The 22,284-nt window shown below is 46.0% G+C and overlaps 2 protein-coding genes across 2 annotated transcripts; one reads left to right on the forward strand and one right to left on the reverse strand.

Moving 5' to 3' along the window:
- Positions 1-382: 382 nt before the first annotated feature.
- Positions 383-17,849, reverse strand: KIAA0753 (KIAA0753 ortholog). The gene is made up of 16 exons (XM_048518951.1): positions 17,295-17,849; positions 15,746-16,337; positions 14,975-15,081; positions 14,106-14,168; positions 12,668-12,886; positions 11,742-11,940; positions 9,370-9,584; positions 8,997-9,166; positions 8,178-8,270; positions 7,633-7,720; positions 6,615-6,698; positions 5,017-5,157; positions 4,471-4,552; positions 4,140-4,260; positions 3,468-3,695; positions 383-1,878 (listed from the first exon to the last, which is right to left on the reverse strand). The coding sequence occupies exons 1-16, from the start codon at positions 17,382-17,384 to the stop codon at positions 1,761-1,763; spliced, it is 2,610 nt and encodes an 869-aa protein (XP_048374908.1). The 5' UTR covers positions 17,385-17,849; the 3' UTR covers positions 383-1,760.
- An 89-nt stretch (positions 17,850-17,938) lies between these two features.
- TXNDC17 (thioredoxin domain containing 17) lies at positions 17,939-21,911 on the forward strand. Its single transcript, XM_048518956.1, has 4 exons — positions 17,939-18,167; positions 19,702-19,783; positions 20,992-21,067; positions 21,642-21,911. The coding sequence occupies exons 1-4, from the start codon at positions 18,017-18,019 to the stop codon at positions 21,708-21,710; spliced, it is 378 nt and encodes a 125-aa protein (XP_048374913.1). The 5' UTR covers positions 17,939-18,016; the 3' UTR covers positions 21,711-21,911.
- The last annotated feature ends 373 nt before the right edge of the window (positions 21,912-22,284 follow it).

Here is a 22,284-nt window from a genome sequence, read left to right on the forward strand (position 1 = left end):
ACCCCAGCCCCCCCACCCTTGCTCCTCTCATTGTAGCTCCTCCTCAAGTGCTCAAGGAGGCAACGTCTCTGTTTAGAAATCTGCAGAACAGCAGGTTCGATCCTGTAAAAACAGAGGGATGTTTGATCTCCTTGCTGGCAGATAGGCAGCAACTCAGATACTTTGAAGGACAAGGGCTCTCATGCAGCTTATACTGGGGACAAAAACCAGGCATTTTTGTCCACATGCCCTTAATTATGCCAGCCTTAAAATCCACATTGCTGTCTTTTGTCCAAATGTCCCAAGAGCCTGAATACTCTGCAGTGTGGCCAGATAATAGTTTGGTAATGAACAACTGGCCCGTCTGAAAATAGTCCCGTACGAATACAAGCACAAACGTTAGCATATGGAAATGCCTGTTTATTAATACTTTTCACATTTCAAAAAAACAAAATATTGAGTTATCACCCTACAGCACAATCCTGAGTACACTGACAGCCCAATCCTATGCAATTACTCCAGTCTCAGTCTGCTGAAATGATCGGGCTTACGCTGGAGTAACTCTTAAGATTGCACGGCTATCTGTTGAACGAAGCAACTCATCACAGAATTGTGTTGCTAATGTACAAGAACGACCGCTGCCTCTTAAATATTGCTTTGATACAAACACTGTTATTTTAAAAAACCCTGACAATCACATATTATTGAGATAAAGATTTAATATATACATATATTAAAACATTATTCAAGTAAACTTATGTCTCTTCCTGAGCACTGGAATATTACTCACGGTGGCTATAGGCTGAAAGAGTTGATGTCAGAAGGTCCAAAGAGCACTTTGCCCAATGGTATCTTTCCTTTGCACCTGGAGAACAGGAAGCCAGAATGGCCATGACTGACAGGAAATCAGCCAATGGGAAGGAACACTGAGGTCTTGCTGGCACAGGAAGTATTCCTGTCCCCCAGCACCCAAGATCACACCAAGCAGGTTCACTGTGGGTTGCAATGCAGCAAATACCCACATGGAGCTTTGTTATTTCTGTTTAAGTTACAAGCTGACATACAGTGTAAGCCCCTTTGAGTCCTCTCTGCCTCCCGCCCCCAAATATGCTCAGCCCTTCGAAGGACTGCTTCCCACCAGTGTGGAAGCAAGGACTTCAGATCATCTCAAGCTCTTCTCACAAAGCAGGAGGAAGGTCTTACAGGGTACTCCACAAATACGGTCCAGCCTTTGTGGATCTTGAGCCCCCAAACTGCAGAGGAAGCCCCGAAGAGAAGACAAAGAAAGGTTTATTCACAAAGCCTTGCTGGTGAACCCAAAGCAATCAGTGGTTAGACTCTGTGTCGCTCAGTGATTTAAGAGATCAAGCTGCCCCGTGTTTCAGCGAGGTTGCACCTTATTGTGAGTGAAGCAGCTACACACAGAGGACTAAGAGGTCGTGAGTCATTTGAGGTTGTGTGCAAAATCCAGAGAAACACGATGAGCCAGAAGTATGATCCATATGGCTTCTATTGCAGGGACTGAGGGGGTAAGAGCCCGTTCCAAAACTCCCAGTATCATTCATTTTTTCAAAATTACACCCAGACAGTTTCATCAACAAGGCACAATGGAGTGTGGCACGGGAATAGTCAAATCCCCTCACCGAGATATTGCCCACATGAAGTTCAGGCAGAGTCAGGCAGGAAGAGTTCTTTGCGATGGTAGCCCGATACCATTTCTTCAGAAAGATGACTGAGCCAGTACAGCTGAGCTCAGTCGACAGCCGCAAAGCTAGTCCCCGTCACTCGGCAGCCTCCAAGAACTCGGAGGTAAAGACGGCTTCCGCGTAATCCTCACACAGGTCTTGCAGCTCGGCCGCCACGTCCGCCAGGGCTTCCTCTGTCACCTCCTCTGCCAAACTGAACAGGCAGGAAAGGGAAGTTGAAAAGCCAAGACCCGGTTTCTAGGGTTTAAGTAGCCATGCCCAAAATGCATCTGAGGCTTGCTTTTCTTCACAAGCTGAGAGTGAACGGCGGCCATGTTCAGTAGGACCAGCCATGCCTTCCTTAACTGGCAGTTTCCCACTGGCAGAGATTTGCTCCCTGCATGCTGGAGAACAGGCTGCAAATACATCCATGGAAGAACCAGGTCTGCATCCATACATCACTTGGACATTGCATGATCGTCGCACTTACTGGGGTCTGCAAACTGTGGCTCTCCAGATGTTCATGGACTACAATTCCCACCAGCATGGCCAAGTGGCAGGGCTGATGGGAACTGTAGTCCATGAACATCTGGAGAGCCAGTTGGCAGACCCCTGCACTAGAACGATCATTCGTAAATGGATTGCGCTATGTGGAAGAGCCAATCCAGTGGCAAACTGTTTGCTAAGCTGGATAGAAGCCCGATTTTCAGTGATGTGTGGATGCAGCCAAGGTGTGTTTACAGCAGGCAGCCATCTGTGCCTCCAGGAGGGGAGGCTAAGGGAGGGATGAAATGGGGCATTTCGGCCATTCCGTGTGGGCCAAGACTCCCACTATGTCCTTGCTCCCCTCCAGGAATCTGTTTCTGGTGTAGCCTAGCTCATCTGAAGGCCTTCTGCCAGCAGGGACCCAGATTTATGTAAGACGAGTCCTGTTGGAGCACATCAGTGTGGTCCCCGTCTGTTCTAGCATCTGGTTTCCCCCCAGTGAACAGCCAGAGGCCCCACCAGGGAAGACTACTAGCATTTGTGATGGAGACTGCTCACAGCCAGAGCCCCTTGGAAACCTCATTTAAAATAACCATGACAGGGTGGGTTTTTTAAAGCCACACATCTCCTGGAATCAACACACCCCAGATAAATCGAGTTCCGCCCCTCCAGCAGAGGCAGGGACACATCCACTCCTGCCTTGGCCCCTTCCTTTGTTATTTCCCATATCCCTTAAGGCTGCTTATTTTCTCTTCTGAGGAGATGACAACAGCAGATGTAACTGGAAAGAGAATGGGCAGAAGTGCATCTAGAGAAACAGAGGCGGTGGGGCTCGAGGAAGGCAACCAGCTTAAAAAGAACCAAGGCATGAGGAGGGAAACTGGGCTGGCCTGGACCACTCACAGGTATCCTTTCAAGGGGAACTTTTCCAGGCTGGGAAACAGCAAAACTGAGAGCAGTTTTGGAGTCCGCAGTCCCTCGCAATTTGCGCAGCATGATTTCTGACAGGGTACAGCGCACCACCTGGTGGCAACACAAGGATCTGCAACAGCCACATTCCTTCTCTCCCTTCTCTGGCCGTTATAAGAACCACAGGCCTACCCTGAAGCACAGGAAGTCGTGATACGCTTGTAAATCTTTCTTCCTGCCTGGCCATGGTGGGTTCAGAAACCCAGCACACTTTGAATGGCCAGCTTTTGAATGTGTGCACAGGTGGAGCACCAGTGGGGCCACCAGGTACTTCCAAGGGGCGTGTGGGACTTAGAGGGCTCCCAACAGATCTCATGTCAGGGAAGTTCTCCTGAGTCTTCCACTCACCTCTGCGCAATGTACCACGGACTGAAGTTGCCCACTTCCTCGTGGGAAATGCACTTCAGGTGCTGTTCGTAGCGGGCGCTGTAATCACGGATGCTTTGTAGCATGTTCTTGGGCACAGAGAGGAAAGCGCGGGGCTGCTTCAGCTGGGAGACATCCCGAGCGGCAGACTGCGTAATTTCAGTGCTGGGCTCCGGTCTCTCATCTGGCTCCACGTCCTCCTCAACAGCACTGGAAGCGCAGAAGAGAATCAGAGCTCCTTCCCTGAGTTAACAGGGGGCAAGCGGAGACACCTGGTGGAGGTCACTGCATCTGGATGCAGAATCCAGGTCTTTTCATTCCCATCCTTCTGCTACTCAGGTGCTCCTTGGTTCCTAACTTTCTCCATCCTGTGGATACCCGACTCTTCCCCAATGAATTCTGTCTCTTTAGAAACTTTGGTCCAGGAGCCTCACAAAAAGAAACCAAGGGAATTGGAAACTAGTATGTGTGTGAGAGAAAGTCAGGAAAGTGAAGTCGTTCCACTTGCTGCCCCTTCCTCAAGTATGCTTGTCTCGTTCCCAAATTAGAATCTGCCGCTCTTAACCACGACATCATGCTGGCTCTTTAGCGCTAGACATTCCCACCAAGCATCCAATGGTGCAGCCAATCATCTCTTTTTAAATTTCTACTTACTTTGCATCCATCGGCATTTTTAATAAGATCTCCACTTGTGGCTCGTGGTGACCTTCTGGCTTTGTGATCTGGATGGGATGGGGAGCTACAGGAGATTTATCTCTTGCCGCAGCTGCGTTCTCTAGGAGGTGGAGAGAAGAAAACTCCTTTAGTGGGCAGGCAGAGTTCCTATTGATTTATCTGCCAGAGTTCTTGGAGAGGGACTACAGCAGGGGTGTCCAACTCTGGCGCCTCAGATGTTAATGGACTACAATTCCCAACAGCCCCTGCTGGCATGGCCAGTTGGCCATGATCATCAGCCAGCCCCGCATATTGCCTGCCTGAAACTCACCCCTTCGCTCTTCCTGGGCCCAGAATTCAGGATCAGAATAGACGATCTGGTTATACCGCCTTCGCACAAGCTCTTGGTAGTTCTTGGACACCCACAGGCACACGCAGACAGGGGAAAAAAAATATTCAACAAAACATGTTAGGGTTTTCCCAAACTGGAGAAAAGCTGATAGATGTGGAAAAAAACAGAGACGACAGGTTTTTTTTCCCTCTCTCTCTCCTAATGCTAAAATGTGGGGCGCTCAAAACTGCTGGGCAGGCAAAAGGAAATATTTCTTATTCACTCAAGTGACATCACTGGCTGCCACGTGTTGTCAAAATGGTTACTAGCAAAGGTGGCTTTTTAAAAGGCGTTAAACTGATGAAGAACAGAACCATCAATGGTCATGATGCCCAGATGTTCCATGCTCAGATGTTCCATGTTCAGTTGCACTTTTCCCTCCCTACAGCCAGCCCAATTTTGTCCCAAATGATCCCCCTTAGATAGCTGACTGGCTGCATTCAAAGTGGTTTACTGGCACTGAAAAACACCCCAGCAGGAGCCCACCTCGATCTCCTCCATCCTCTGAAGCATCATCTCCAGGTCTGGGGCGCTGAGCGCAGGGAGAGACTCCTGACTTGTCCTCTGGCTTTGCTCCAGAGCAGAGTCTTCCAAAAGGCTGCTCAGGATCCCAGGCTTAGATGCAGCCTGACAATTAGACACAAACAAAGGAGCATTTGAGGAATTTAAGTTGTTATTTAAAACATTACTAGATGTATTGGAACCCCAACCTTCGTTTTCAGCACAGTGCTCTTGAAGTGGCTGAACCCTGTGCATTAAAAGGACACAGCAGAAGTGGAGTTGTCCCCCCTTCATGCGCACACACCATGATCAGATGAAATAGCAAAAAGAGATTCTCTGTTCTCAGCCCTTCGACGGTGGCTAATGTCAAGAGAGAGCAGCTTGTCTGAGTTCATGCAAATTCATAGCAGAGGCAAGCCGGGGCCTTTCAAACTCAGAGCTAATTTTTTAAAATTTATTTTAAATTTATTTTGCATGCCGCCTTTCTACCAGAGCAGGGTCCCCAAAGGATTGCATATAAAGACATTAAAGCATTTGAACAGTTAAAATCGACCTTTGAACTTATACAATGATTCAGTAAAAACTCAAACTATACCACAGTAGGGACAATAACCATTGTTGGGTATTCACCAACCAACCAAACAAAAAAGTCTTCACCCACTGGTGGTGCTCAAAACCACTACACTCAGCTGTCTTCTAAGTAAATAATATCTCATGTGCTCTGCTGGGTAAAGAAATCTTATCAGATCCTGAGGAAATAGGTGCCTAAGGGTATTCAAAGGATGTTCCACTTAATCCTGAACACGCTGCATAAAAGCAAAGCCTTACCGGCATTCCAAAAAACCAGACTTGTCTTTCAACACCCTTAGCCACTGACAGCTGCCTAAACCCCTAGAAAAAGCCTTGGGCCGTCTTTATCTAGGTAACAACAACCTATGAAACAGTCGCCAAGTCTCCGGTGCTTAAAACTATTTCCAGGAGGCAGCTGTTTCCACACTGCAGTTTGCCACATTAGAAGAAAAATAATAGTTTGGATTTATACCCCCCTTTCTCTCCTGTAAGGAGACTCAAAGAGGCTTACAATCTCCTTTCCCTTCCCCGCCACACACCACAAAGACCCTGTGAGTTGGGTGGGGCTGAGAGAGCTCCGAAGAACCGTGACTAGCACAAGTTCACCCAGCTGGCGTGTGTTGGAGTGCAGAAGCTAATCAGGTTCACCAGATAAGCCCCCACAGTTCAAGTGACAGAGCAGGGAATCAAACCCGGTTCTCCAGATTAGAGTGCACCTGCTCTTAACCACTAAACCACACTGGCTCACATTACTGGCCACCTTTACCACCGTAAATTTCCTGCAAATTGGAGGGGTGGGTGTGTTGAATGATTTCAAGACCAAGATGAAAATTCTGCAAAGCACATGGCCACCTGCCACCATGCAGTAGCCACACAAGTCCTGCCACAGCACAAAATGTACTGTCCATTTTCCTGGTCAGAAGCTGCAGCTTAGCAGAGATACAAAACCTTTCCCAGGAAGTACCAAGAACTTTTTGACTATTCTCTGGCCCTTTGAGGAAAACACAGCCTACCTTTCCGTCACCCTGGGGGGAAGTCTGGCTCTCCAGTAATGGCTCCTTCAAGCGAATGTTCCTTTCCAAGGAGAGATTGACCTTCTGATGAAACGAAAGCATGGAAATTTTGTATATTACCACCTCTTTTATGCCATTAAAGGTTTTTGTATTTGTATTTGGAAATGACTGTCTGGACACTGAACTGGCCTCAATACTTTTCTCAGGAAAACTGACAAGATCATTTTACAAGCGATCAGTGCGTGTCATGTTTACAACTCCTTTGCAGCCCAGGCTCAAGCAAAAGGAAACTCAAACCAATGGGAACAAGTGCTGCCAGCAGGAAATCCCATTCAGTGCAGAGACCTTTGGGTAAAGTCACTAACTTTCAGGGAAGCGATAAATAATCATCATCATCATCAATAACCAAAATGTGCACAGATAAATAGTCAATACACCAAATTACTCAGAACAGCTGCAAAGAGCTCCCCAAGAGGATTCCTCCAAACCAGGTGAGTGGAAGGCGACACAGCAAATGAACAAGAAGAGTTTGGATTTATACCCCACCTTTCTCTCCTGCAAGGAGACTAAAGGTGACTTACAAGCTCCTTTCCCTTCCTCCCCCTCCCCACAACAGACACCTTGTGAGGTAGGTGGAGCTGAGAGAATTCTGAGAGATCTGTGACTAGCCTAAGGTCACCCAGCAGGAATGTAGGAGTGCAGAAACACATCTGGTTCACCAGATAAGCCTCTGCCACTCAGGTGGAGGAGTGGGGAATCAAACCCGGTCCCCAGATTAGAATCCACCTGCTCTTAACCACTACACCAGGCTGGCTCTCAGAGATTCAATGCAAGTAAGAGTAAAGTGATGCCCACTGGGGCAAAAAATCTTCACTGATGGCTGAGACTGACCAAGAAATAGGTTTTTCTGGTCATGGTGGGTGGCTCCATGAAACATTGATCTGGTGTGCTGCTGTAGTAAAAAAGGCATCACTTACACAACAGCTGTGCCAAATCTGCAAGCGCTTCCAGCCCTTACCTGTGCTTTCTCCAAGAGGGGCTCCAGACGCTCTCGAATCTCCCTTTCCATCTTATCCACAATCTTCTTTGGAGAGATGATGTCGGCCCTGGGAATGCCACGCAGGAGGGAGGGGAATCCAGTACATAATGTTAATGGATTTTTTTGTCATTGTCCATCTCACACAATGCACATATAGTAACAAGCCACACTCTAAAATGCACAGCAAGCAGAGAAGAACCAGGTATTTGGCCCAAATCAGATGTTTAACAGTTTTCCCACAACAAGCAGCAGCAAAACTGAACATGCTCCACACCTGAGCATGGGCCTTTATGTGTCAGTTGTGTGCCCATGGGAGAGTCAGCATAATGGAGTGGTTCAGAGCAGGTGGACTCTGGAGAACTCGGTTTGATGCTCCACTCCTCCACATGAGTGGCAGACTCTTAACCCTCCACAGGTGCCGGAAAAGTTACCTCTGTAGCAAGGAAGCTTTACCCTCCTACAGTTTCTAAGATGCAACCACTGCAAGGCGCATAAAATCATTCAGGGATCCCTTCTGTGCCAACCTGACAGCTGTCTTTTCTGTGCCTCGTCTTCCTTCTCCTGTTCTCTCTTTCTCCAAAATGGTTTCTCTGCTTTGGGGACTTCGATCCGGTGGCCTGAAAGAATGGTGGGAAGAACAGGAGGTGTGAGGCCGTTACTGCAGTCCCCGTTCGGCACGAAAAATCAATGCACTTTCACATGCAGGCAGAGAAAATTTCTCAAAGAGGCAAGTCTAGCTCGGGCGAAACAAGAAAGACTGCTTCAGGGTGATCTCTAGAGCATCCTTCAGTAGAGTTACACCCTCCTAAATCAATGGATTTAGAAGGGTATAACTCTATTGATGAGCATGCTGTGGATCACATAGAGACTACTTACAAAGGCAGGATTTCTCTTCACAATCCATGAGGCTGTGCAAAACTGAAAAGTGCCTGAAGGCAGACTGAGGTTGTGGGACTGGGGTTTATGCCAGAGATCCTAATTCAAATTTCTCTTTTACTTGTAGCAGTCTGCAGAGGAATCGCGTTCCTGTTAGCTCCCTCGTACACCCCACTGATCGAAACAGGCTGGCTAACATGACTGAATAACGGACATTCGGAATGAATCCCACAAAGCAGTTTCCACAAGAAATCATCAATTCCAGAGCTAAACATTACAAATCATGAGCTGCACCATCCGCCTTCCACGTGCCAGCCAATTTAATGAAGAGTGGTAGTCTTAAAAAAAAATAACTTGTATCCCGTGTAGAAAAATGCTGATTGAGAGCAGGCCTGCGGTGTGCCTATTACTACCCCAGCTGCCGAATAAGCTCCACCAAGGCTGCCTTTGTAAGGATATTAACCTACCGTCGAGGTGACCCTAGAGGGGACGTGGGGCTGGGAGGCACCCAGGGGACCCGGCTTTCTCGAACTGGCGGCTTGGTCTCCTTGAGCCGGAATGCCACAGTGGTGTCCTGAAACCGAGCGTGCTTGGCTTGAGGCTGCTCAGTTCTTGGTCTCTGAGCTCTGGTACTTCCCTTTAGGAAACAAAGCAATCTTTTTCAGGAAAAAAACCCCAAAGCTTTAGAGGTTTCCATTCAAACATCAGCTACCAGAATATTCATGCCACCAATTCTGAGCGGCAAGACATTATGCCATAGGGGAAACCGTTTGACAGCACTTGAAAAGTAAACTCAAGGATGCCAGAGGGGGAGGAACAGGGCTGATGATTTGTCTGTACCTGAGCTTTGGAAGAAAACATCACTCCTTTCTTTTTCAGTGGGCCACCTTCGAGACCAGAGGCCTTTTTCACAGGCTTGGGTCTTCTCAAGGCCTCCTTGGGTCTGGCCTGAAAAGCTCCATCTTGCTCTAGAGCAGGCACACATTCCGGGGCAGCTGTACCAAAGCGATCTCTCATTTTCTCTGGTGACACCTCTTCAGTCTGCTGGGGGTCATCTAAAGCCAATAATCACAATACTGTTTCAATATAGAATTAGGATACTCCTGAATGACTCCTGTACTCTGGAATAACCAGAGAGACGGCATCAAAATAAACACTTTGCGTCCTTAATCTCTCCTGCGACTAGTAGAACCTGGGGTCAAGAGCAGAAGAAAGTTCAGTGCTAGGTAAATAAATAAGGGTCACAAGAAGGATGACCGTCTCGCCAGCTAAAAGGAGATACTTTGGGCTGAAATGCTATATTTCCTATTTGTGGGATTCCCTGTGACATTAGATTAGCCATTGCTGGAACCAGGATCTTTGAATAGGTGGACGTCTGATCCAGCATAGTTACTCTTATATCCTTTTCAAAGCTGCTGCCTTTATCACAGACCAGATTTAAGTCTACTTTAGATTTGGAGGATAACTGAGCTCAGGAGCTTTTCCTAAACAAAGCAAACCCCAGCTCAGAAATCCAGAGTCAGGCTGATCCTCAGCTTAGTGTGGCCGAATGAGGAAAGGCATCTGCAGCCACTAGGGGGAGATCCATGAGAAAAAAGGGGGTAGGTACACCCGAAAGTTATCAAAAAGAATATTCTGTACCTTTAAGGGGGAGGGCAGGTAAGAAAATGCAAAGTAAGCTGAGCCAGAAGGAAAGAACCGCTGTCTCCAAAACTACAGTCTGTAGAATGCCCAATTGCGGCTTCTCTGTCTACTCACCACCCCAAAGCGTGCAGTCAGGGGTTGATAAGAATGGCTAGATTCAACCACAAAAGCCAAATAATGCCATTTGTTTCGAGGCCAATCAAAATAACACAACACAGTGTGCAAACTTTCCAGTCATCCAGAGCTCTTCATCAGCCTGAAGTGTTCTTCAGCCTGAAGAACCCTTCAGCTTAATGAAGAGATCTGGAAAGCACGCACACGGCATTGTGTTGTTTTGGCTGGTCTCAATAAAATGGTATTACACAGATTTTTTTAGTATGCTGTGGACTAATGAGGCTACCTGCTGGTTTTGTGGAATAGGCTGTTAACCTATTTTTAAGTCAACTCGTTGTCCAGAATTTTAAAAACGATTATTTATTAATGACATGTAGATAAGTCATCATACTGTGTAACCCACAATGGAAACAAGAGCCTTCTTTAATCCTGTAGTTCATTGGGGCTTCAACTTGTCCATCAGCTCCCCCTTTCTAGATGACCAAATCAACTTCACTAAAACCATGCCTAACCATTAGAATGTTGTACTAACATCAGGGACAACAGAGATCAAACCTCCCTCTTGTCATGTAGCTCAACTGGACTAATCTTTCTGTCTCTATCTAAAACCAAACTCAATTGTGCTTCAAATAAAAACACTCCGTGATCTTGTATAATCTCCAGAACCTCTGCCTGCAATCTTTTTTAATGGAAACAGCACGTTTTGTTTGCTGTTAGACAGTGATTTTGGTCAGTGGCTTTTTTTTTTCAACTGGACGCTTCCATTTTGCGCTTCTTCCTCTTAGTGTGCTCAAGGGGTAACCTGACACCAATACTGTTCTAAATTTGGTAGACCTAGAATTTTACACAGGATGCTTACAAGGCAAAATCTTAGGACAATGGCCTCAGACGTCTTCTTTTCTCCCCACCCACCATCTTTTTAATATCCCGACTAATTAAAAATTCTGGAGAACGTGAAAGCTTGCATACTGTTCTGTTACTTTGGCCAGACATAATAAAAGGTGTTACACGGTTTTGATTTTGGATTTTACTTTGGACCAGCGGGGCTACATCCAACCACATTCTACTCAAAGGGTCGCCATGAAGTGAACAAGGGAGAGGGGATCACGAAAGCCGCCTTGAGCTTCTTCAAGGAAGGGCGGGTTAAACATTTAACTGTTTTAAATTAGGAGCGTTGCTTTTAACTATTATGAAGTTTTAGTATTTTATTTTGTTATTCACTTGCTGTATTATGATGTGAACCGCCCTGAGCCCCCTGGGGGAGGGCAGTATAAAAGTGAAACAAACAAATAAATAAATAAATATTAACATTTCTGAAAACACACAATGATCAACACAAGATACAGCTTTTCTGAGCATCTCTCACGTCTGCCCACAATGCTTAAAATAGATGTTTTTGTTTCTAAAAAGCAAGACCCCTAAAGAATACAGATTTCAGCTGCTTGCATACACACCAATAAAATCTTGTACATCTTCTTCATTGGAAGGGAGAAGTCTTCTAGCTACTGGTGACTTTTTGGACTCCGGTGGAAAAACTTTCTTCTCTCTGCTTGGCACCCTGGCTCTGCCTGATGGCTGTTCAACCTGAGATGTGGAAGGCCATTTCTTCTCTTTTTGGGGCGACTCTTTCTTGGACAGCAGAGACTCCAAATCCTGCCACCACAATTTTTGTCTCTCATTAAACATGCAATATGCAAGCACCATTTCCCACTTTGCAATTGTCAAAAAGCCTCTTAATTTCCTGCAGCAAAAAAAAGCCTGCACTATATATTCTGTTTGCTACGAGATTTGGGAATAACCCCAGTCAGTTAAGAAGAAGAGTTTGGATTTATACCCTGCTTTTCTTAGCCACAAGAAGTCTCAAAGCAGCTTACGATTTCCTTTACCTTCCTCTCTCCCAAACAGACACCTTGTGAGCTAAGGTGGGCCTGAGAGAACTATGACTAGCCCAAGGTCACCCAGGAGGCTTCATATGTAGGAGCGGGGAAACCAACCTGGTTCTCAAGATTAGAGTCTCCTGCTCTCAAGCACCACACCACTCCGGCTCACCTACTTAAATACTAACATTTGAACAATAGGCCTTTACTAGAGAACGGTAGCAAAAATGCAGGATTTAAAGAAAATCTTAAAAGAATATTTTCAAAATATTTTTCGGGAAAATATTCTTACTTTGTTACAAAGCCACAAAAGAGTTAATTAAAGCGGGCTTGATGGCGGCAGCTGCTGTTTGGCTTCCCAATAAGCCCCCCTCTGACGGCTACTACAGAAACTGATCTCCAAGGCTTATCTGTCACCACTAAGGGACATGCAGAGCGGCTCCCCAGCTTGTTCAGCACTGTCCGTCAAAAGGAAAAAAAGAATCCTTCTCTTTCCTTCTCACCTCTATTTGCAGCAGGATGTCAATGACGACATCAGGAATGGAGGAGTCCATCTCCAAGCGAGCAGAGCAGAGGGACAGCTGCCGGATGAGGTTGCCCAGTTCCTTGCAGTGGCCAGGAGCCAGATGGTGCTCCGACTGGCTGGCCAAGCGAGCGGTGAACATCTGCAAAGCCCGGACTGCGCCTCTGTGAGCTGCTGCCAGCTGGGCCATGGCTCGGGACTGCATCACAAAGGAAGGAGAGGGGGAGGGTTCTGAGTTAGCTGGATGCTCTCTGGAGGTGCGAAGGAAGAACATTTTTCTCCCTCCATTCTCATCACACTAGAACAGTGGTGGCGAACCTATGGCACAGGTGCCAGAGGTGGCACTCAGAGCCCTGTCTGTGGGCACACGCAAACAGAGTCGCCCCCACCCCCATACATCTAGGCTGGCCTCAGCCGCTGGGCTCGATTATTAGCATTAAACCTAAGACAAAGGCCCCTTCCACACATGCAAAATAATGTGTTTTCAAACCACTTTCACAACTGTTTGCAAGTGGATTTTGCTATTCCGCACAGCTTTAAAGAGCACTGAAAGCAGTTTGAAAGTGCATTATTCTGCATGTGCGGAATGAGCCCTAGTTTTGGGGAAGCAGTGTAGGTAACCCTGTTAAGCGCTGTTAAACCCCACTGATTTTCATGTGAAGAACTAAAGCGCAATCCTTTATCTGGGAGTAAGCTCGGTTCTGGCACTGGGGCTTGCTTCTGTGTAAACCCTCCTAGGGTTGTGATTCACCCGTTGGAAGAGTTGCACGGTTGCTTCAAAGCAAAGCCACCAACTACCACCAAGCTTACTCCTGAGTAACGCACGCCTCGGAGCCAACCGTTTTTTTTCTAAACTAAAACCTCAGTATTTAGATTAAATTGCCATGTTGGCACTTTGCGATAAATAAGTGCGTTTTGGGTTGCAGTTTGGGCACTCGATCTCAAAAAGGTTCGCCATCACTGCACTAGAACATAGGGTCCCTCCCCACTTTTTCTCTCCCCAACTTGGGAAGCTGAATATCATAGAGGGGATGGAGGTTTGGGACTGTAGTCATCATCTATATTAGATGAAGATTTACTGGTGCCGATTGTTGTATTGTTTTATCTTTAGCATAGGCATTTTTATGGGTCATTCGCTGCTCCAAGCCCAACTTTGGTTGGGAGGGAAACGGGGAGAGTAGGGTATAAATTCAATAGAATTCAATAAAGATGAATAAATAAATAACTTGTGGAATCTCAGACAGAGGATGCTTCTAGTCTCTGGTAAACTGAAAAGCATGGCAGTTATGGATGACTGCAGAAAACCCCTCATTACTACACTGAGAGCTCTTTTCCTGTTTAAGAAGATGCCAACCTCCTGCCCAAGCTCATTCCCTGCTCCCTACTTTCTCAAAATCCTCACAGATTTTTCCCCTCACCTTTTTTGTGTGTTTGATTTTCTGGGGACTCAGCTTCTCCAGATCTTCCTGAATTTCTCTTACCTATTTAAAAACATACCACAAACAAATTGGCTAAATAGAGACATTTCTGAGCAGTCTGCGTGGCCGAGTTTGGATCCAAGCAACCCAGTTCTGATATTTGTGACTGTGTGGCTTGTTGTCGCCAAACTATAAGGCTGGAATAACAAAGTTCAGATCCAGATGAGAACTTCTCTGAAGCCCAAAGAAGCCTCAGTCCGGGCCTGCGCAGAAATCTACACATTTTATGCAATACCACAGATAATGTGTTATGTTCTCACTAGCTATTCAGGGTCCACTCTTTTAAAACGTATATTCTGTTCTTGCTGTTCAAAAATTCCTATGCACTTCACAAATCACTAACACTCATAACAATAAAGGAAGCAAAATAGCATAAAATACACATCATGTTTAAGCAACACAATAAAACACCTTCTTTATGTAAAAAAAGGTAAGAAAAGCATACCAGTTCCAATACACACCAACATGAAAACCACCGCCAAAAAGGAAAGTTGGATACAAATAGTAGTTACAAACAGCCTGCCAGGAAGATAAAACATTCAGCTAAACACCTAGAAAAACAATAATACTCCCCTCTGTTTTCCCCTGTGGCTAATGTTCAGCAAGCTTGGCCCCAGGTGAATTGCTGAGGAATGGAATTCCACAGTTGAGGAGCCACCACAGGAAAGGTTCTGTCCCTAAACGCCACTTATCTTGTTTCTGAAAGCGGAGGCACACAGAGTGGGGCCTCTGGAGCTTGCTTTCCAAAGAAAGGCCACCACTGCCACAAGGTGCTACAAGTCACAATGGAAAAAGAGCAACACTCTTGCCTGTTGTTGCAGCACATACAGCATTCGTGCAGATCGCACAGCCTGCTCCTGCCTTCGAACACGGACCCGGCGCTCTTCATCGGGATCCAACGTTTCTTCACTTCTCTCTGGAACAAAAAATGGTTCAGCGAACACAGAGGAACGGGTCTGGATTTCAGTCATTAACCTGAGGAAGTCTTACTGCAGAGAACAAGAATGGCTTGTGAGAAAAGCCCTGCTTGGGAGGGAAGGATGGAGAAAGTTCTTGCAATGTGCTCACAAGGAGAGTTTCACCATCCTCTGAAAGAAGCATTAAATACTCCCCAGTACCAGTAGAGGGAGACCCTAAGTTCCGGACCATAGCAAGTGCTACACTTTCAAGGACTAGACAGGAAAAGTCAGAGAACATTGTAAAGTACTCGCTCATTCCAACATGCAAACTGTAAAACATTTTACGTGACAGCTAAAAAAGACATTTCCAGGATATCTAGGGCTAAAGCACATCAATCTAGATTGCCACTGCTATAACCTTGTAACCTGCCATTCATTTGGTCTGTCAAACCTCCAAGGAGCAAGCAGACTGCATGCCCAACACAGCATCGCATGCTCCTCCCATCCCAGCCTTAAAAGATCACTGACAACAGCAGCTGCTGCAATGGATTCTGCCACATGTCTTGGACCCAGAAGCCCCCCATGCCCAGGGAGAAGAACCCCAAGGACACCATTGGCCCTGGAGTTGGGATGAAGGTCTACGATTTTGCCACAGCCGAAGCAGAAGCTGTTACCCCTCACCTTTTTTTACCAGCTGTTCTATTTTCTGGATGTAGCTCTGCAGCTCCTTTTGCAGCCGCCGAACCTCCAGGGCAGTCTTGTCTTCCTCCTTTCTGGGCCCAGGTCCTGGATCACGGGTGGGGGGTGAATCAGACACAGCAGCTTTCAACTTCATCTGATTTGGGGTGTAGAGATAGACTTTGGCTCCTGAGCTGGTTGTCCCCAGTTTGGACCCATTGCCAAGCTGGCATTCATCTTTCTGGAGGCAATTTGATGCTCTCGGTCCTACAATGTTTTCAGGCTTCCTCCTGGCTTGCCCAGGCCCCACAGGTTGCAAGGGAGCAGTTTTCTTCTCGCTGAGGAAATGTTGTCTCACTTGCTCCTCCAGATGTCTGCGTTTCACGTCCCTTTTGGCCAGCTGAACAGCCAAATTGAGCTTCTCTTCGGATATGACAGAAAACTCAACAGAGTTTCGGAAATCCAGTGCATCGCCGGCACCTTGGTCCTTCCTATTCTGAGGTTGCTTCAGCTTTTCTATTATAATCGGACTAGGGCTGGTGAATTGGAAAGCCAAGTTCCCTGGCAGCGCAGAAACATTCCGATTGAACTGAAGCTGTTTGAAATAATGAACAACATAAATCTGCCTCTAGGTCATGTTTTTAAGCAGAGCACTCATGCTGGGGGCGGGGAAAGAAGAAGAGTTTGGATTTATATCCCCCTTTCTCTCCTGTTAAGGAGACTCAAAGGAGCTTACAAACTCCTTTCCCTCCCCCCGCCCCCAGCAACAAACACCCTGTGAGGTAGGTGGGGCTGAGAGAGCTCCAAAGAACTGTGACAAGCCCAAGGTTACCCAGCTGCCATGTGCTGGAGTGCACAAGCTAATCTTGTTCCCCAGATAAACCTCCACAGCTCAAGTGGCAGAGCGGGGAATCAAACCCGGTTCTCCAGATTAGAGTGCACCTGCTCTTAACCACAATACCACGCTGGGGACAGGATTGATCCTCAAGGTAAATCAGCAATCCTGACAGATGCCCAGTTAGCTTAGTCTTGAAATTCCTCAAAGGAAGTGACTACAGATGTATACACTCAGAGCCCACATAACATATGCAGTCTCTGCCACTGGAGAGTTTCATAAAAAACACAAAAGTGGCAGAAACTGAAATACAATGGTTCATTTTAGTTGTTCAGTTGTTCAGTACCACTCATGATGAAGCTAAGCATCATCATGACAAATGTATCATGTTGGTTCTGTAACATCCAGCTGGTGTTTTACATTGTTTAGCATAACCTTGCACAATCCCTCCACGTTTGACAGTAGACTCCAGCAAAACCCCACACAGCAAAATCCAATCCATAATATTCGTCACATACACAAAACAGTGAGGTCGTTTTTTTAACTGGCTTACTGGCAAACAGTGCTGATGGCATGAGGTCCACGCAAGACATTTCTGTATATCTGTGCCTGCCCCATCCCCCAAATCAAAAACATAGATGGTTGACACTAGAAACCTTTCAAGAAGCCCCTAAAACAAACGCTGAAGCAAAAAAGGAAGAAGAAATTGCACAATACCTGGGTCCGGAGAGGCCTCTCTTCGGTTTTTCCCAGCTGGGACAAGGATGTCAAAGGCACACGAGATGGTTTCCCTGGCCCCATTACCATTCAGCAGGAGATTCAGAAAATTGTGATTTTATTGTTGTCTATGAAAAAAAACGTTGCTAAAATACCAACAGTAAGCTTACGTTAGGATTGCCACTGGTGCACGGGACTTTTCTATTTATGCTTAAAGATCTCGTTACAAGTTAAGAAACAGGCAAAAAGACCTAAGTTGAGCCCTCAGTTTGCTGAACATGCCTCCAGCAGCAGCCACTCAAGCTCCAAGAGAACGTGAGCAGCGAATGAAAGCAGTTTACCGGCACAGATATACTACTCATGAACGTGGAGGCTCCATTTGGCCTTGGGTGAGGACAGCTGGGCCTGGCCTCTCCAGGCCTGCCACCTTAGACAACGGCAGGACTGAGAAGACAAACGGGGGACCTCCCAGCTGTGCTTGACATGTAGAACTCGCTCCGCGGCTGCCGCCACTTTTTGGCCTCCACGAGCGTTCCTTAGCAACTGCGCACCGCGCGGAGAACGCCGGGAAACGGCCTCCGCCGGCGAGATCCAATCACAGGCGTGGGAAGACACCGGCCAATCGTATTAGCGGAATGTCCCTGCCAGGCCGCCTTAATTCAGGAAGCGTCGCCAGCCTTCTCTAACCAGTGCCGCTTCCGCCTTTCTAGTTCATCTTCGCCATGAGTTGCAACGAGGTGTCAGTGCGGGGTTATGCCGAGTTCGAGCAGACCTGCCTCGAGCAACAGCGGCGGGGGCGGACCGTTTTCGCCTACTTCAGCGGCGACAAGGATCCCGCGAGTGGCGCCAGTTGGTGCCCGGATTGCGTGAAAGGTGGGTGGAATTTGCACGTGTGTATGTATTTACACGTTTCTGGGCGACTCGGGATTTCTGGTCGGTGACTGATCGGACAGATCTAATACGACCGCTTTCGCTTACTTTAGCGGCGACAAGGATCCCGCGAGTGGCGTCATGTAGTTCCCGGATTGCGTAAAGGGTGGGTGTAATTTGTACGTGTGTGTGCTTCCACGTTTCTTGAGTGACTCGATCTTCTGATCGGTGGCTGATCGGACAGATCTAATACGGCGACATCCATCTTTTTCGGACGCTTCGTCCCCTCGTGCTATTCTGTCAAGTCTGCAGTCAAACAAGCAGTTGCTTTTTAACCTATTCCCATCGGAAACGATGCGGGGTTAACATTGTTATCCCTTTTATTCACATAAAATATCTCCAAGCTGATCTGCCAATTAAAACAAGAAACCACATACATCTTTAAGACATGGGACTGTTGTTTTATATTGCTATTGCAAGCTTAGCAGGAGTACCCATATTGAATTCTTTGCTAGTTGATACTTTACAAGAATGTTGTATAGTTTATAGGAATAACGTTTATGTGTATGCTGTACTGAACTTGTTGAAATTTAATTCCCAGGAGGATTTGGCACTTATTGTTCTTTAAAATGCTGTAAGAATTTTTTTGTTTTGTCCTCATTCAAGTTAACACTTAAGCTTTTAGTATACTTAGTGGTCCGGTGCTTATGATACCATCAACCCACGGAGAGTGATCTGTATATTAAAAGGGCTAGTATGGTGTAGTGGTTAAGAGAGGTGGACTATTCTGAAGATCTGGGTTTGATTCTTCACCCCTCCACATGATTGACAGATTTTTGTTTGGTGAATTGGATTTGTTTCCCAGCTCCTGCATTTCCCAGTTATTTCCCTGGAATTGTTCATGAATGCCCAACATGGTGCTTGTATACAGTAAATATCATTGAGTTCATAGCAGGGGCCTTATGTGCTATCTAGTCCAGTTCCTTGCCCATTCTAAAAATCCAAAGCATAGTCCTCCCGACAAACGGCTTTCCACCCTCTGCTTGAAGACCTGGTACAAGGAAGAGCTTGCCCACCACCCTAGATAATTCAACTTGTCAGCAATTCTTCTTTCAGGTACACCTGCTTGGGTTTGCAGCATTTCTACACACCCATGCTAATTTGACTAGAAAATCAAGGGCTGGGTGATAATTATGTGACTCTTCAGGGTTGGTAATTGAATGTGTGAACAGATTTCATTGCAAATCACCAAGTTTAAAGTGATACAAGGCAATAGGAAGGTTCTGTGCTTGATCTGTGATGACTCATTCACACATGCATTTTCATCACTTGGTAGCTGCAAGACTGAGGAATGGCGGGTCGCGTGTGTCAGTGAAGCCTCACAGATCAAGCACAGAAATTCGTTGCTTTATGTTATACCTGGCATAATGCTCTTTAGTGGTGAGCAAAGGTGGGATAAAAACTGAAGGGGTTTGGCGTCAACCTGAATACTAAATGCTTACTATGTGAACTCACAATAAGATTCTTCCTTTTTTAGCCGAGCCAATTGTGCGAGCTGAGCTCCTTAACATGCCAGAAGCATCTGTATTCATTTACTGCCAAGTTGGAAACAGAACATAGTAAGTAACACAGTGTGTTAGAGTCGGCACTCACATTTTTTTGTAACAAACCCAAGGACATTGTGTTGGTTTGAGCTATACTTGGGTTATGGAAATGCAGTTAAGGCCTGCTCCATTCCTTCCAGGGGAAAAAAATCTTTGGGACGCAAAGCAATTATTTGACCTCACAGTACGTTAACTCTTATAAAGCATGTGTGAACAGTGCCTCTGCAGTCCACAGGCCAAAGATCTGCTCAAGTGCAGTTACTTTCTGCAACCAACAAGTGACTGTGCTGTAAAATCACCTTGCTGCTGCTCATACTGTTGTGTTTCTTGTGACTTTGATCTCTGCTGGATGGCTGCTTTTATCTGCTGGACTTCCATCCCTTTGAAGCATTAGTTTGACATCTCGCTGATTTAGCATGAATCCTCACATTTTAAAAAACGCATACAGGCTCCGAGTTATAGCCAAGGGCTACTTCACAGGCGCCAGACTGCGGGTGCACATTTCAACATCTTAGGTGTACACCTGAAGTGTGATTACAACGATTCTGCAGACATATCTGCATGTTGGGAAGCTGGGATTGGCTGCAACTACTTCTTGGGTGAATCCTCAGACTACTTCCTTTTGCATATGTGCATTTCCCCTCCCTGGGTTGGAATGCTTGTCCATGCACTTTTGCCTAACTTATTTTAATTTTATGTATCTATCACATTATCCTGCCCTTTCTCCAGGGGACTTAGGGAAGACCATCACTCTCCCCTCCCACATTCCACCTCACAACAACCCTGTAAAAGAAGCTAGGCTGAGTGTATGGGACTGTCCCAGTTAGTTTCATGGGTTCAGTAAGGATTCAAACTGAAGTCTTCCAGATCCTAGTCTGACATTTTAACAACTACAACATGTGAAATGAATGGCAGGCTTAAAAAAAATGTTCCCATCTCAAAACTAAAAATATGATTGCCCTGTTGGATGAGATCAGATGTGGACCATTTAAGCCAAATACTTCTTTCTCCCAGTGGCCAATCAACTACTCTTGGTTGAGCTACCAAGTAGGACTTAGTGGTGGATGCCATCCTGCGCTGGGTATATGGGACAGTGTACTCCCTATCACAGTAATAGGTTTTCATTTCCTAGTTATCACACTTAATGGTTGCAGACATAGCCTTCGTACGTTAATTATCCTTTCTAAATGCACTTAGATTGATCCGAGAAAATTTCTCCACAGCTGGAAAGATCCAAACAACGAATTCAGAAAGAAGCTTAAACTCACTGGTGTGCCTACATTGCTTAAATACGGAACTGTAAGTATTTTTTAGTGTACAGCTGAATTCTGGCTTGAGACGCACATTATCTGGCCGAGGTGCCTTATCTTCTGAAGTGTTGCTCTTTCTGCAAAACTCTGCTATGAATGTACAGCCTTCTTCTGTGCATGTCACTTGGAAGTCTATAGGACCAAGTTAGTTTATAGTGTTTCATATACTTGGGTGTCAGCCCCTCTCAAGCATTGTCCCTTATTTCTGAGTAAAATGCATAGGCTCATGCTAGAAGTCTCTTGCTTTCTGGTACTTGTAGCTAGTGAAAATTTACTAATTTATTGTGGCACCCTTGGGAATTTTCTGTGACACAAAAGAAAACCTGTGGCATACCTCACATTTGGCCTTTGCTCTTCTGTACTCAGTGACCTTTGCACCAGTTGGGGAAATATTTGTAATTTACAACCTTTGAACAGTGAGCTACTTTCTCCCATGAGGCATGCAGAGCAAACTTGTCAATATGAAATTCAAGCCGCATCACTATTAAAATGCCTGTTAGTAACAATCAGCATATTTTGTAGGGGGTTATTAACTTCTGTACCAATTTTAATTCCTGTTTCAGCCTCAGAAGTTGGTGGAAGACGAATGCTTTAAATCCGACCTTGTGCGTATGCTGTTCACAGAAGACTGAATCTGTTTTGCATTCATCAAGATGCTACCATCCGTTAAGCTGCTCAAAGTATCTCATAAAGAATCATGCTCCCATTTTTGCAGTATCTGGAATACATTTGTATTAAGTAACGCTCAAATGCAGGTAGGGCATAATGGTGTACAAGTATCTTGTGATCTGGAAATGGGTTAATTTAAATAAATGCTTGGATTCCTTTAAACAGCTGAATATTATATACATATTACATTCCAGAAAAAAAATAGTACTTTCTGCAGTTAGTGTGTAAAAGTCATATGCCTTCTTGTTCTAGCAAAGCAAGCATCTAGTAGGCCAGCATGTAAAAGTTAAAGGCAGAGGACTCTAATCTGGAGAACTGGGTTCGATTCCCCACTCCTTCACTTGAAGCCTGCTGGGTGACCTTAGACCAGTCACAGTTCTCTCAGAACTGTCTGAGCCCACGCAGAGGTAGGGCAATGGCAAAGCACTTTTGAGCTTCCCTTGAAAACCATATGGGGTTGCCAAAGGTTAGCTGTGACTTGATGGCAGATACAAGTATTTAGTGCTAAATTAACCCCAAACCCTTCCCAGTACCAAC

Source organism: Sphaerodactylus townsendi, linkage group LG16, assembly GCF_021028975.2.
Source record: "Sphaerodactylus townsendi isolate TG3544 linkage group LG16, MPM_Stown_v2.3, whole genome shotgun sequence".
NCBI classification, from domain to species: domain Eukaryota; kingdom Metazoa; phylum Chordata; class Lepidosauria; order Squamata; family Sphaerodactylidae; genus Sphaerodactylus; species Sphaerodactylus townsendi.